The 15,163-nt window shown below is 48.1% G+C and overlaps 1 protein-coding gene across 6 annotated transcripts in view; it reads right to left on the reverse strand.

The window, feature by feature from the left end:
- Positions 1–1,886: 1,886 nt before the first annotated feature.
- The window catches only part of LOC135241712 (PHD finger protein 21A-like), a 59,645-nt gene continuing 46,368 nt past the window's right edge, over positions 1,887–15,163 (reverse strand). For 5 of the 6 annotated variants that reach the window (XM_064312321.1, XM_064312316.1, XM_064312319.1 and 2 more), the window contains 5 exons: positions 9,586–9,752; positions 7,786–7,941; positions 4,747–4,822; positions 4,426–4,529; positions 1,887–2,508 (listed from right to left, as the gene is read on the reverse strand). In XM_064312321.1, coding sequence (XP_064168391.1) covers positions 2,149–2,508; positions 4,426–4,529; positions 4,747–4,822; positions 7,786–7,941; positions 9,586–9,752 — 863 coding nt within the window. In that variant the 3' untranslated portion in view covers positions 1,887–2,148. Of the gene's footprint in view, positions 2,509–4,425; positions 4,530–4,746; positions 4,823–7,785; positions 7,942–9,585; positions 9,753–9,821; positions 9,845–15,163 lie in introns of all 6 variants that reach the window. The other variant, XM_064312320.1, reaches the window with a different exon arrangement.

Here is a 15,163-nt window from a genome sequence, read left to right on the forward strand (position 1 = left end):
TGGAAGCAGTCATTTAAGCTAACCTCCATTTTGATGTGGAGAATGTAGTTTGAGCACTCCCACCCCCCTCCCCCTCACTTACATCCTATCCTGTAAGAACACACATTTTACAAGCCCTACCGCTACATGTGTGAGCTGCCCACTCCAACATACTAGGGAAACCCCACAAATATTCTGCAAAATGTCTCACAAATTGCAAGAGGAAAATGTAAAAATGTAAATAAACTAAGATGATGTCTTTATCCTGGTCCACCCAGTTAACAAATTATGTATGAACAAACAAGCAAAAATCTCTGTTTTTTCCTGATCTTAAAAAAAGTTTTTTTTTTTTTTTAATGTAACAAGCTTGTGCTTTACATTCAAGGTTTGTTTTCACACAGCTGCTGTACTAGCCTTACAAAGCTTCAGATTTGCCCTTCTTAGAATGGAAACTTTTTGTGAAATTTCAGGCCTATTTTAGAGAAATAGTAAGTGTACAAATGGTACCATTTTTCGCCTTTTGTTTCATTCAGTTTTGCTAAAACAAAACATCCCTGCTGGATTTGGCTGCAATAGCATTTGGCAGTTCAGAATTTCACAGATAATTTCACCTGCACAAATCCTCTATAAAAAAAGAAAGATATTTACATAATCTATTCCAGTACTAACACCGTTTAATAGAAATAACTGTTTTGTAAAACAGAAAAGCAGTGGAAAAAGATTTTTCTTATTTTTCTGAAGCTGAGGAAGACCTGAATACCCTTTCCTTTAAAATAAACGCTGCTCAGAAATTATCTTTGTTTTCTGAGATTGTTCTTCACAACTTTGAGATCAGTACCTGGAAAGTTGATGCACTGACCCAAAAAAAAAAGGAATTTCACAAAATTGGTCTGGCACTGCGCCTATGATGCAACCATGCCTGGGGCACCTCTTGCAGTGCTAGACTGTGTAAGGCAGCTGCTACATCTGCGCAGCCAGAGCCTACATCTGCACAGCCAGAGCCTACATCTGCTCAGCCAGAGCCTACATCTGCCAGACTGTCCGAGCGTCTACATTCAGCCTAGCTACACCAAGCAGTACTACATCTGCGCAGCCAGAGTCTACATCTGCGCAGCCAGAGCCTACATCTGCGCAGCCAGAGCCTACATCTGCACAGCCAGAGCCTACATCTGCGCCACCAGAGCCTACATCTGCGCAGCCAGATCCTACATCTGCACAGCCAGTCTACATCTGCACAGCCAGAGCCTACATCTGCACAGCCAGAGTCTACATCTGCGCAGCCAGAGTCTACATCTGCACAGCCAGAGCTACATCTGCAGCCAGAGCCTACATCTGCGCCAGCCAGAGCCTACATCTGCACAGCCAGAGCCTACATCTGCGCGGCCAGAGCCTACATCTGCACAGCCAGAGTCTACATCTGCGCAGCCAGAGTCCACATCTGCACAGCCAGAGTCTACATCTGCTCAGCCAGAGCCTACATCTGCGCGGCCAGAGTCTACATCTGCGCGGCCAGAGTCTACATCTGTGCAGCCAGAGTCTACATCTGCGCAGCCATAGCCTACATCTGCGCAGCCAGAGCATACATCTGCACAGCCAGAACCTACATCTGCACAGCCAGAACCTACATCAGCCCGGGTGACCTCCCGCAATGTGGGCCCACACAGCTGTGGCTGTTGCAGCTGTGGATCTGGCTACTGTGATGATAGTCTGCTCCGATATACAATCAAACATTGTCTAATCCGCCACAATAGGGCGGGGCCGGGTGGGGTGGGGCAGGGCGGGGCTGGGAGGGGGCCCATGGCAAACACTTTTTGGGTGTCAGTTGGACACCGACTCCTCTGTATCTGTAAAAACTAGGACCCCCCAGGGCAAAATCCCCAGAAGAATGCTACAGGCACACATTGGTGTGATGTTTGAAATCATTATTATCATCTGCATTATTATTATTACTGTTATTATTATTATTAGTGAATTGGCATGAGATCAGTACAAAGCCCCACTTTCCCATTTGCCCAGACTGGCACTCTTATCCAGATCCAGCAATACGCACAAAAAGGTATATATATATATGCCATTTATCTATAAATATATGATTGGCGATGTGAAGCACCCCCAGGTGCAGTGCAGTCTCCCTCTCTCTCTGAGGTTGGGGTGGCCGCGGGGCAGGTGTTATTTCGCGCTCTCTGTGCTGCTGACGGGGGCTGGCTCGGTGCGCTGGCTGAGCTCTGAGGTTTTTCCGTTGTTGTCGTTTCCGCCACCCTCCTCTCCGCCTGCGAGCGGCCCTTCCGTGCCGTCCTCGGGCACGATGATTTTGGCGTTGTTCGCGGATTCGCTGTGGTCCCGGTTGCTAGCGTCAGTGCCAGGGTGGCCCATTGTGCCGTTGGCGATACCTGGCGGGGGGGCGGCTGGCTCCTCGGATTGGATGAGCTGGATGCCACGGATGAGGTGCACCAGGTCTTTGGCTTTCTCCAGCGAGGCCCGCATCTCCTCCTGCCGGGCCAGGATGCTGTTCTTCGTCTCCATGCATTTCTGTAACAATGCACCAGACCAGAGCAATCCATCACTCAGCAGACCAGAGCAATCCATCAGGCACCAGATCAGAGCAATACATCACCCACCAGACCACAGCAATCCATCAGGCACCAGACCAGAGCCACCAGACCACAGCAATCCATCAGGCACCAGACCAGAGCACTCCATCAGGCACCAGACCAGAGCAGCACATCACTCCCCAGACCAGAGCAATACATCACTCACCAGACTAGAGCAATCCATCACTCACTCTTACAGCACTTCTCAAGTCCCACAGCCAATGACTCATTCCTAGCCCCCAGCAGCACGCTCCTAGAGCATCATACGCTCTCTACAGGCCTGGCAAAAGCAGTGCAGTTCAGAGCCATAACCCCACCCACTTTTTGGGAGGTAAGCAAAGTACAGTGAGCTCCATAATGTTTGTGACAAAGATAAATCTTTTTTTTTCTTGATTTGGCTCTCTACTCCACAATTTTAGACTTGCAATCAAACAATTCACATGTGGTTAAAGTGCAGATTCTCTGCTTTTATTAAATGCAGCACTTTTGATAGATCTCCCATTTCAGGTCACCATAATGTTTGGGACAAATGGCTTCACAGGTGTTTCTGATCGGTGTGTTCAATTGCTTTTGTAGTGCAGGTATAAGAGAGCCCTCAGTATCTAGTCCAGATTCTAGCCTTTTGTTTGCCTTTGGAGAAGATGAATACTCACCATAATGAATAAAAAACCTTAAACAGCTCTCCTATAGATCAGAAGCACTCTTCATGAGGCAGGCTTGGATGTGTCAAGAGCAAAGTGCAAAGGCCAAAAGGAATCGCCCAAGATCCAAACCCCAAATCTGTGAAACATGGCGGGGGTGTTATGGTTTTGGCGTATATGGCCGCCACAGGTACTGGCCAACTTGTTTTCACTAATGATGTAACTGCTGAAAGTAGCAGCAGCAAAATTATTTCTGAAGTGCACAGAAGCGTCTTTATTTGCTCAAGTTAAATCAACTGTCTCCAAACTCACTGGACAGCGATTCATCCTACAGCAAGACAACAATCCCAAACATGTTGCTTAAGAAACAAAGGAGGTTCTAAAGCTAAAAACGGGAAACTTCTTGACCGGTAAAGTCAGCCACCCAATCCAACGTTTGCGTTTCATATGCTGAAGAGAAAACTTAAGGCAGCTAGCCCCCAAAACAAGCAGGAGCTGTAGATGGCTGCAGTACAGGCCTGGCAGAGCATTGCCAGAGAAGATACTCAGCACCTGGTGATGTCTAAGGGTCACAGACTTCAAGCAGTCATTACACGCAAATGAAATTCAACAAAGTACTGAATACGACTACTTTCATTTACATAACTTTATGTCCAAAACATTATGGTGCCATGAAATAGCACGGCTATGTATAACTTTCTGTAATTTTTACACAGTGCAACCAAAGTGTATGCAAATACCCCTAAATAAAAGCGGAGAACATGCACTTTAATGTGCACATTGGGCATTGGTTACAAATCTAAAATTGTAGAATACAGAGCTAAGTCAAGAAAAAAATATGTCTTTGTCCCAAACATTTAGAAGCTCACTGTACTTTCCAACCAATCAGAAGACGGGTCAGAGGTGAAGGGGATGATCCAAACCTCAGCACACAGAGCAATGGGTGGAACAACGCGAGGAGGGTGTGCATCAAACACGTCACACTTCCCCAAAAAAACCACCCCTCTGACAGCCTGGCCAGCGTCTGAACTGGAAGGTTCCGGGTGTGGCCTATCGTGTGGTGATTGGTGGATACTTTTGGTAGCTACACTTCCTGGTTCTCTTGAGGTGTTAGTCAGGAACTAGCCAGAAAATGTCTGTAACTGGTGGAGTTGCTCTCTGGTGTTTTGTTGCGTCTTCCCAGCAGCTGATTGGCCATGCTCCCTGTCACTCACCGTTATGGCGCCGCTGAGCTGTTTGACCTTCTGCTCCAGCTGCTCTCTCTCCTGCTTCAGCTCCGAGCTCCACTTCAGCAGCCTCTGCTTCTCCTCCACTTTAGCTGCGAGGGAAGAACAGCCGTAGCAGCGCGCCATTCAGATCGGGTTCCATTCGCATATCGCTTTTCACAAAGGACCAGCGACTCAGTGCCCTTTACAGACTGCAGGCCCAAGCCCCCATCGCCAAGCCAGGGGCAACAGTGGCAATGGAAAGCCCCCTGGAGGAACCAGGGAAAGCCCGCGGGACGATCCCACGCAATTCATGCTCGGTCCCCCTACCTGCTTTGTACGCGATGTACGAGTGAACGATAGCCAGAGTACCCGGCCAAGGCACGACCTCCTCTTTCTTCACAATCTGAAAGACGGAAAGACACAAAACAAGCATGCTGTCAGCGTTTGCTGTGTTCTAATGAGCCTCAGAATGAAGTGACGACCGCGGGTCCCAGGCCGAGCGCCAGGATGGACAGCCTAAACGATCAGACACGCGACAGACGCCATCTTACACCCGCAAAATAGCCAGAGAAGCAGAAAACACGTGGACATCTCGAAACCATGTGGAGACATGCAGAGAAACACTAGGGCTAGAGTGGGGGTAGAGGGGTAGCCGTAAACACTAGGGCTAGAGTGGGGGTAGAGGGGTAGCTGTAAAAACTAGGGCTAGAGTGGGGGTGGGGGGTAGCTGTAAACACTAGAGCTAGAGTGGGGGTAGAGGGGTAGCTGTAAACACTAGAGCTAAAGTGGGGTAGGGGGGTAGCTGTAAACACTAGAGCTAGAGTGGGGTAGAGGGGTAGCTGTAAACACTAGAGCTAGAGTGGGGATAGAGGGGTAGAGGGGTAGCTGTAAACACTAGGGCTAGAGTGGGGGTAGAGGGGTAACTGTAAACACTAGGGCTAGAGTGGGGGTAGAGGGGTAGCTGTAAACACTAGGGCTAGGGTGGGGTAGAGGGGTAGCTGTAAACACTAGGGCTAAAGTTGGGGTAGAGGGGTAGCTGTAAACACTAGGGCTAGAGTGGGGGTAGAGGGGTAGCTGTAAACACTAGGACTAGAGTGGGGGTAGAGGGGTAGCTGTAAACACTAGGGCTAGAGTGGGGGTAGAGGGGTAGCTGTAAACACTAGGACTAGAGTGGGGGTAGAGGGGTAGCTGTAAACACTAGGGCTAAAGCTGGGGTAGAGGGGTAGCTGTAAACATTAGGGCTAGAGTGGGGGTAGAGGGGTAACTGTAAACATTAGGGCTAAAGTTGGGGTAGAGGGGTAACTGTAAACACTAGGGCTAGAGTGGGGGTAGAGGGGTAGCTGTAAACACTAGGGCTAGGGTGTGGTAGAGGGGTAGCTGTAAACACTAGGCTAGAGTGGGGTAGAGGGGTAGCTGTAAACACTATGGCTAAAGTTGGGGTGGGGGGTAGCTGTAAACACTAGGACTAGAGTGGGGGTAGAGGAGTAGCTGTAAACACGAGGGCTAAAGCTGGGGTAGAGGGGTAGCTGTAAACACTAGGGCTAAAGTTGGAGTAGAGGGGTAGCTGTAAACACTAGGGCTAGAGTGGGGGTAGATGGGTAGCTGTAAACACTAGGGCTAAAGCTGGGGTAGAGGGGTAGCTGTAAACACTAGGGCTAGAGTGGGGGTAGAGGGGTAGCTGTAAACACTAGGGCTAGAGTGGGGGTAGAGGGGTAGCTGTAAACACTAGGACTAGAGTGGGGGTAGAGGGGTAGCTGTAAACACTAGGACTAGAGTGGGGGTAGAGGGGTAGCTGTAAACACTACGGCTAAAGTTGGGGTAGAGGGGTAGCTGTAAACACTAGGGCTAGAGTGGGGGTAGAGGGGTATCTGTAAACACTAGGGCTAAAGCTGGGGTAGAGGGGTAGCTGTAAACATTAGGGCTAGAGTGGGGTAGAGGGGTAACTGTAAACACTAGGGCTAAAGTGGGGGTAGAGGGGTAGCTGTAAACACTAGGGCTAGGGTGGGGTAGAGGGGTAGCTGTAAACACTAGGGCTAGAGTGGGGGTAGAGGGGTAGCTGTAAACACTAGGGCTAGAGTGGGGGTAGAGGGGTAGCTGTAAACACTAGGGCTAGAGTGGGGGTAGAGGGGTAGCTGTAAACATTAGGGCTAGAGTGGGGTAGAGGGGTAACTGTAAACACTAGGGCTAAAGTGGGGGTAGAGGGGTATCTGTAAACACTAGGGCTAAAGCTGGGGTAGAGGGGTAGCTGTAAACATTAGGGCTAGAGTGGGGTAGAGGGGTAACTGTAAACACTAGGGCTAAAGTGGGGGTAGAGGGGTAGCTGTAAACACTAGGGCTAGGGTGGGGTAGCGGGGTAGCTGTAAACACTAGGGCTAGAGTGGGGTAGAGGGGTAGCTGTAAACACTAGGGCTAGAGTGGGGGTAGAGGGGTAGCTGTAAACACTAGGACTGAGTGGGGGTAGAGGGGTAGCTGTAAACACTAGGGCTAGAGTGGGGGTAGAGGGGTAGCTGTAAACACTAGGACTAGAGTGGGGGTAGAGGGGTAGCTGTAAACACTAGGCTAGAGTGGGGGTAGAGGGGTAGCTGTAAACACTAGGGCTAGAGTGGGGGTAGAGGGTAGCTGTAAACACTAGGACTAGAGTGGGGGTAGAGGGGTAGCTGTAAACACTAGGGCTAGAGTGGGGGTAGAGGGGTAGCTGTAAACACTAGGGCTAGAGTGGGGGTAGAGGGTAGCTGTAAACACTAGGACTAGAGTGGGGGTAGAGGGGTAGTTGTAAACACTAGGGCTAGAGTGGGGGTGGGGTGGGGGGGTAGCTGTGAACACTCGGGCTAGAGTGGGGGTGGGGTGGGGGGGGGTAGCTGTGAACACTCGGGCTAGAGTCAACTGCCATGGAACGGCGGCGAAAGCCTTTGAGAACCAACCATCCTTCACACCAACTCTGCCTCAGCTTCCCAGCAGTGCTACAAATTTATCAATAACCACACACTGCAAAAGCACAGGCCTGGGCTTCTATTGGACGGACTCACACGGTAAGAGCACAGGCCTGGGCTTCTATTGGACGGCCGCACACGGTAAGAGCACAGCGCTGGGCTTCTATTGGACGGATTCACACAGTAAGAGCACAGGCCTGGGTTTCTATTGGACGGTCTCACACAGTAAGAGCACAGGCCTGGGCTTCTATTGGACAGCGTCACACAGTAAGAGCACAGGCCTGGGCTTCTATTGGACAGTGTCACACAGTAAGAGCACAGGCCTGGGCTTCTATTGGACAGTGTCACACAGTAAGAGCACAGGCCTGGGCTTCTATTGGACAGCAGGCTGCATGGCGAGTCTACGGGAGGGGGCAAAGTCCTTTGCATGCGTTACCTGGTCTTGACATTTGGGGCAGATCCACATGCCTTTGGGAATGGCTTTCAGTGGGGGATCCAAGCAGTCCAGGTGGTACACACATGAGCACGTGTCACACATAAGCAACTGTCCACTGCACCTGCACACCGCACAAAAGTCCTCATGGATGTCCCCCTGTCGGGAAGAACGACACTATCAGCACCCACCCTGGGGTGGAATAATGGCACTATCAGCCCCAGCACCCACCCTGGGGCAGTAGAATGGCACTATCAGCCCCAGCACCCACCCTGGGGCAGTAGAATGGCACTATCAGCCCCAGCACCCACTCTGGGGCAGTAGAATGGCACTATCAGCCCCAGCACCCACTCTGGGGCAGTAGAATGGCACTATCAGCCTCAGCACCCACTCTGGGGCAGTAGAATGGCACTATCAGCCCCAGCACCCACCCTGGGGCAGTAGAATGGCACTATCAGCCCCAGCACCCACCCTGGGGCAGTAGAATGGCACTATCAGCCCCAGCACCCACCCTGGGGCAGTAGAATGGCACTATCAGCCCCAGCACCCACCCTGGGCAGTAGAATGGCACTATCGCCCACCCCTGGCAGTAGAATGGTACTATCAGCCCCAGCACCCACCTGGGGCATAGAGCACTATCGCCAGCACACGGGCAGTAGATGCACTATCAGCCCCAGCACCCACTCTGGGGCAAAATAATGGCACTATCAGTTCCGTTACACACAGCAGGGCAGCCCACATGTGCTTGGACTTCTCATTTCAGTCCTGCTGTGGTTAGTGGGGACATTTTAATGACAATCCAGACAGCGTAAGGTTGTAAGAATGGACAGTGACACAGTGATTTTTCCGGGTATGTTTTTCTTTCTCTTGTCTTGCTATGTCAGTGTTATTATTATTATTCTTTTCTTTATTATTGATGAGGGAGAGGTATAAGCCCTTCTGAGTTTCTAGCCCCATCCTACGCTATGGTCATATTTATTTTATTGTAATTATAATTTTTTGCTTTGTGTTATGTCCTGTTTTTTTGTTAGTTGTTTTAACAGTGTTCAAGTAAACAAACAAACAAACAAACAAAAACGGGCCATTCAGCCCTTCTAGGCTCGTCATTACCCAAAAGTCGAGAACAGCCAGAGGGTCTTTACCTCGACTGCACGACCTGGTAACCTGCTCCACACATTCACAACTTTCTGTGTCAAAAAAACCCTGTTCATTAATCACTGGTAATTAATTTGGAAGGTCTGAATAGTTGCTTTCCTACTGATACACTTAATTTATTATTATTTTTTCACACCCAACGTTAAAATAACCAGATCAGATGTTTGCCTCACAATCCACAGCTCAGTTAGTGAAGGCGAGGGTAACACTGTTCACTTTGTAAGACTGTGGGGGAAAATTTTTAAAAGTAAAATAAAAAAGCACAATGGATGTAATGGAACATTAGCCACGGGAATAAACCAACGGCAAGATAGCCCGATGCTCAAGCTGCGTGGTGACCAGTTTCTTCCCCCGATTAATCAGGAAATGCTGATTTTCAGACTCGAAACGTGTTTGGGGCAACGAGCATTTTGGCTTTATGGGTGAAAATTGTGTGTGCGTGTGTAGGACAAAATTGTGCGAGTGTGTGCGTCTGTATGATATGCAGGTCCTGTCTGAGGTTGAGACATGGGTTTGATAATTAGCATTTCCTGAGTAATCAGGCTTCATTAATAATTAACTATCCAGCTGGCAGCAGAAGTAGGAGAACAAGACTGGTAGCCCCCTCCTGGCCTGGCTGACACATTACACCCTCTGGTAGCTACTTACTTCCCCAATGCGGGGGCTGGGTAGAGGGAGGGTGTGGGGGTAGGTGGGGCAGTTAGGGCCCCCACTTTCGAGTGCGGCAGGGGCGGGGGAATCGGGGCGGCTGCCTGTGGGCGGGGTCGGGGTATGGTGACCCAGCTCCGTACTGCTGCTGCATTTGGGAGGGCGACCTAAACAAAATGAGAGATGGAAAAAAAGGAAAAAGAAAAATGTTTTTTTTCTTCTTTTCTCTCACATACCTTGGACAAGGGGTCCTCATTGGCTAGCATGGAGATAGGAGGAGAAAGAGGGAGGGGCACAGAACACAGAATTAGTGCACTCGGGCAGAAAGGCAGCAAGCAAAAGGGAGGAGGAACTCTGCAGAGCTAATAGCCAATTACGGAGCAGGGCGTCTCAGAGACAGAAGCAAACAGCCACTACCAGGCCAGGGCATCTCAGACAGAGAAACAAACAGAGAGAGAAGTCAAAGGAAGAACAGGTTTTTAGTGACACAACCCATTTGGAGTTTTCTCTGAGCTATTCCAGTTTAGTAAAGCATACCTTGTCCTCCCAGGGAGCTCAGTGGACAGCAGTGTCACTTTAATTTCCTTCCTCAGTATTACACATCAATACCACCGCCTGGGTCCCCATTATAACTTTCTTCTCTCTCCAGCACTTCCTCCCTTTTATTCTTTTATTACCCTTTTGTCACAATACCCATCTAGCTGAGGGCACTTGACTCTCATTGAATATTAACTTTGGTACTTGATCCTGATCAGTACAATTGTTTTAATACTATTTTCTACATCTCAATCTAAAACATTCACGGATGGATTATGGGAAATGTAGTTTGATGGCATATTTCTGTTGTGTCCCCACCAGAGCACCCACAGCTTGCACTCTGAAGGCCAGCGCTATTAGAAATGCAAATTACCATGTGACACTTCAGCAGTGCTGCCCCTTTGGGCATTTAGCAGACACGCAACCCACAGCTGAAGCAGCCCAGGGGTACAACCACAGGCCCCATCGGGAAATCGACCAAGTACAGTTCCTGTGCTGACAATCTTTATAGTGCCTAACCTTATCTTCTGTTTCTTTTTCCCTGGGGCTCCTGCCCCTCCCTTGCCCTGAGTCCACGGGACCGCACCAGCCCTGTCCCTCGCTCCAGCCCTGTCCCTCGCTCTATGATCATGGACCGCTCCAGCCCTGTCCCTCGCCGTCTGGACGCCCAGCCTGTCCCTCTATGGCTAGACTACCAGCCGTCCCCTCTAGGCATCTGCTCTGCCCTTCCTCACTCTATGGTCATGGACCACCCCAACCCTGACCCTCACTCTATGGTCATGGACAGCTCCAGCCCTGTCCCTCGCTCTATGGTCATGGACCGCTCCAGCCCTGTCCCTTGCTCTATGGTCATGGACCACCCCAGCCCTGTCCCTCACTCAATGGTCATGGACCACCCCAGCCACCCCCTAGGTCAGACCTCCAGCCTCCGCAATGGTCATGGACCACCCCAGCCCTGTCCCTCGCTCTATGGTCATGGACCGCTCCAGCCCTGTCCCTCCCTCTATGGTCATGGACCGCTCCAGCCCTGTCCCTCACTCTATGGTCATGGACTGCTCAAGCCCTGTCCCTCGCTCTATGGTCATGGACCGCTCCAGCCCTGTCCCTCACTCCATGGTCATGGACTGCTCCAGCCCTGTCCCTCGCTCTATGGCGATGGACTGCCTCAGCCCTGTTCCATCCCTTGATGCAGCCTGGAGCTCCAGATCTATCACCCGGCTCCTCTAAACTGCACTATACTTTACTATGCCATTTGGTCTTCTGTTATTCCTGTTAGCTATTGCTTTGGCTGTTACCTGCTTAACCCATTTTATTTGTTGTGATAGATCCCTTATAGCATTTCATTGCTACTGCTACATTCCATTCTACTGCTATTTTACACCAGGCTGGCCAGTGGAGGATGGGCTCCCCCTCTATAGCAGAGTTCCACCCGAGATTTCTTCCCATCTGGGAGTTTTTTATAACCACCATTTGAGAGTTTTCCCTCTCCACCTGGGATTTTTTTGTTTTTTACTTCATGTGTTGCAAAAAGTTCATAAAATCATAAAAAAGACAGAATTAAGTTTGCAGGTGATCACCAGGACGAAAAAAAAGGACGCCTTTTGGTGGAGTGTTCTCTGGTCAGATGAAACAAAAATTGAACTGTTTGGCCATAATTATCAGCACTATGTATGGAGGAAAAAGGGTAAGGCTTTTCATCCAAAGAACATCATCCCAACTGTGAAGCATGGGGGTGGCAGCATCATGTTGAGGGGGTGTTTTCCTGAAGAAGGGAGTGGTGCACTTCAGAAAATATATGGCATCATGAGGAAGGAGGATTATCTAGAAATTCTGAAGCAACACCTCAAGACATCAGCTGGAAAGTTAAAACTTGGTCGCAACTGGGACTTCCAGCAGGACAATGATCCCAAGCATACCTTCTAAGTTGTAACAAAATGGCTTAAAGACAACAAAGTGAAAGTATTGGAGTGGTCATCACAAAGCCCTGAACTGAATCCCATTGAAAATTTGTGGACTCAACTGAAAAAGCGTGTCGTGCAAGGAGGCCCACAAACCTGACTGAGTTACACCAGTTCTGTCAGGAGGAATGGGCAAAAATTCTGGAAAAGTATTGTGAGAAGCTTGTGGAAGGCTACCCCAAGCGTTTGATTCAAGTCAAGCAATTAAAAGGCAATGCCACCAAATATGAACAAAGTGTATGTAAACCTTTGACCCACTGACAATCTGAAATAGTACATAAAAGCAGAAATAAATCTGTCTCTTAGCTATTATTTTGAAATGACCTCTTATGGAAATAAAGTAGATACCCTAATTGAATAAACACAGGAAATGCATGGTAACATGAAATAAAAAAGTTTGAAAGTCTTTAGCCTAGGTGTATGTAAACTCTTGGCCTCAACTGTAGACATTTTTGTCAACCATATTCTACATAGAGAAACTGTCTCTAAGGCACTGTATAAGAGAAGCCTCACATCTAGAGAAACTGTCCCTAAGTCAATGTTTAAGACAAGCCTCACATCTGGAGAAATTGTCCTTAAGGCACTGTATAAGACAAGCCTCACATCTGGAGAAACTTTTCCTAAGGCACTGTATAAGACAAGCCTCACATCTGGAGAAACTTTTCCTAAGGCACTGTATAAGACAAGCCTCACATTTGGAGAAACTGTCTCTAAGGCACTGTATAAGACAAGCCTCACATCTGGAGAGACTGTCTCTAAGGCACTGTATAAGACAAGCTTCACATCTGGAGAAACGGTCTCTAAGGCACTGTATAAGACAAGCCTGACATCTGGAGAAACTGTCCCTAAGTCAATGTATAAGACAAGGCTCACATCTGGAGAAAATTTCCCCAAGGCACTGTATAAGACAAGCCTCACCTCTGAAGAAACTTTCCCTAAGGCACTGTATAAGACAAGCCTCACATCTGGAGAAACTGACTACAAGGCACTGTATAAGACAAGCTTCAGATCTGGAGAAACTTTCCCTAAGGCAATGCACTTAAACACTCACTTGCCTTTTCTTGCTAGTTCTGTCAGGGAAATGATGCGTTAGTGACACACATAATTGTAACTATACAAGACTGCCAATTGGGAGACAGCTGCACCTCTCACTTACAGCAGCTGGTGGCTAATGGGAGCCAGCCTAGCATGTCAGTGGGAGGAGCTAACGCCATCTAACATAACAGCAACATGCCACGGGCAATGTCAGACACCAAGACATAATATAGCATATGCAAACATTTCATACTTCTTAAAATCAGTATCTATGTAGCTTAAAATTTAATGACTGTTTGGTTTCTAAAGGTCGGTGCTTGATTAGTAAAGGTCCGTGTTTGATTGTTAAAGGTTAGTGTTTGATTGTTAAAGGTCAGTGTTTGATTGTTAAAAGTCCATGTTTGATTGTTAAAAGTCCATGTTTGATTGCTAAGGTCTGTGTTTGATTGCTAAGGTCTGTGTTTGATTGCTAAAGGTCTGTGTTTGATTGTTAAAGGTCAGTGTTTGATTGTTAAAAGTCCATGTATGATTGCTAAGGTCTTTATTTGATTGCTAAAGGTCCGTGTTTCATCGTTAAAAGTCCATGTTTAATTGTTAAAGGTCAGTGTTCGATTGTTAAAGGTCCATGTTTGATTGTTAAAAGTCTGTGTTTGATAAAGATCCGTGTTTGATTGTTAAAGGTCTGTGTTTAATTGTTAAAAGTCTGTGTTTGATTGTTAAAGGTCCGTGTTTGATTGTTAAAGGTCTGTGTTTGATTGTTAAAGGTCTGTGTTTGATAAAGTTCTGTGTTTGATTGTTAAAGGTCCGTGTTTGATAAAGATCTGTGTTTGATTGTTAAAGGTCCGTGTTTGATTCGTAAAGGTCAGTGTTTGATTGTTAACTGTCAGTGTTTGATAAAGTTCTGTGATTGATTGTTAAAGGTCTGTGCTTGATTCGTAAAGGTCTGCGTTTGATGATCAAGTGTAGGACTCTCCTTTTAACAAACAAATGTTGCAATGCATTTGTTAAAAGTAAAAATATGTTCAGGGAGATCCTGTGGAGCAGCTGACCCAAACCGTATAAAAATCCCCCCACGTGGCTTCGGATTCAGTTCATCTCCATCTCTAACCCTCTCTGTACTGTGATCCCATCTCCATCTCTAACCCTCTCTGCACTGTGATCCCACCTCTATCTGTAACCCTCTCAGCACTGTGATCCCACCTGTATCTGTAACCCTTTCTGCACTGTGACCCCACCTCTATCTGTACCACTCTCTGCACTGTGATCCCACCTGTATCTCTAACCCTCTCTATACTGTGATCCCACCTCTATCTGTAACCCTCTCTGCACTGTGATCCCACCTGTATCTGTAACCCTCTCTGCACTGTGACCCCACCTCTATCTGTACCACTCTCTGCACTGTGATCCCATCTCTCTCTGTAACCCTCTCTGTACTGTGATCCCACCTCTATCTGTAACCCTCTCTGTACTGTGATCCCACCTCTATCTGTAACCCTCTCTGTACTGTGATCTCATCTCTATCTGTAACCCTCTCTGCACTGTGATCCCATCTCTATCTGTACCCCTCTCTGTACTGTGATCCCATCTCTATCTGTGACCCTCTCTGTACTGTGATCCCATCTCTATCTGTAACCCTCTCTGTACTGTGATCCCACCTCTAACTGTAACCCTCTCTGCACTGTGATCCCATCTCTATCTGTAACCCTCTCTGTACCGTGATCCCACCTCGATCTGTAACCCTCTCTGCACTGTGATCCCATCTCTATCTGTGACCCTCTCTGCACTGTGATCCCACCTCTATCTGTACCCCTCTCTGCACTGTGATCCCATCTCTATCTTTAACCCTCTCTCTACTGTGATCCCACCTCTATCTCTAACCCTCTCTGCTTTCCTCCAATTCAATTAAAATACATAAGCATGGCAGTATAAATATTTTTCCATGAATCTTAAAAATTATGTTAGAAAAAATTGAACATTAAATGAGATTCAAAAGACCCTGATGAAATCTGGCAGGTTACTCCATAAAATTGGAGCCCTAGCTGCAAATG

Source organism: Anguilla rostrata, chromosome 16 (genome assembly GCF_018555375.3).
Source record: "Anguilla rostrata isolate EN2019 chromosome 16, ASM1855537v3, whole genome shotgun sequence".
NCBI classification, from domain to species: Eukaryota; Metazoa; Chordata; class Actinopteri; order Anguilliformes; family Anguillidae; genus Anguilla; species Anguilla rostrata.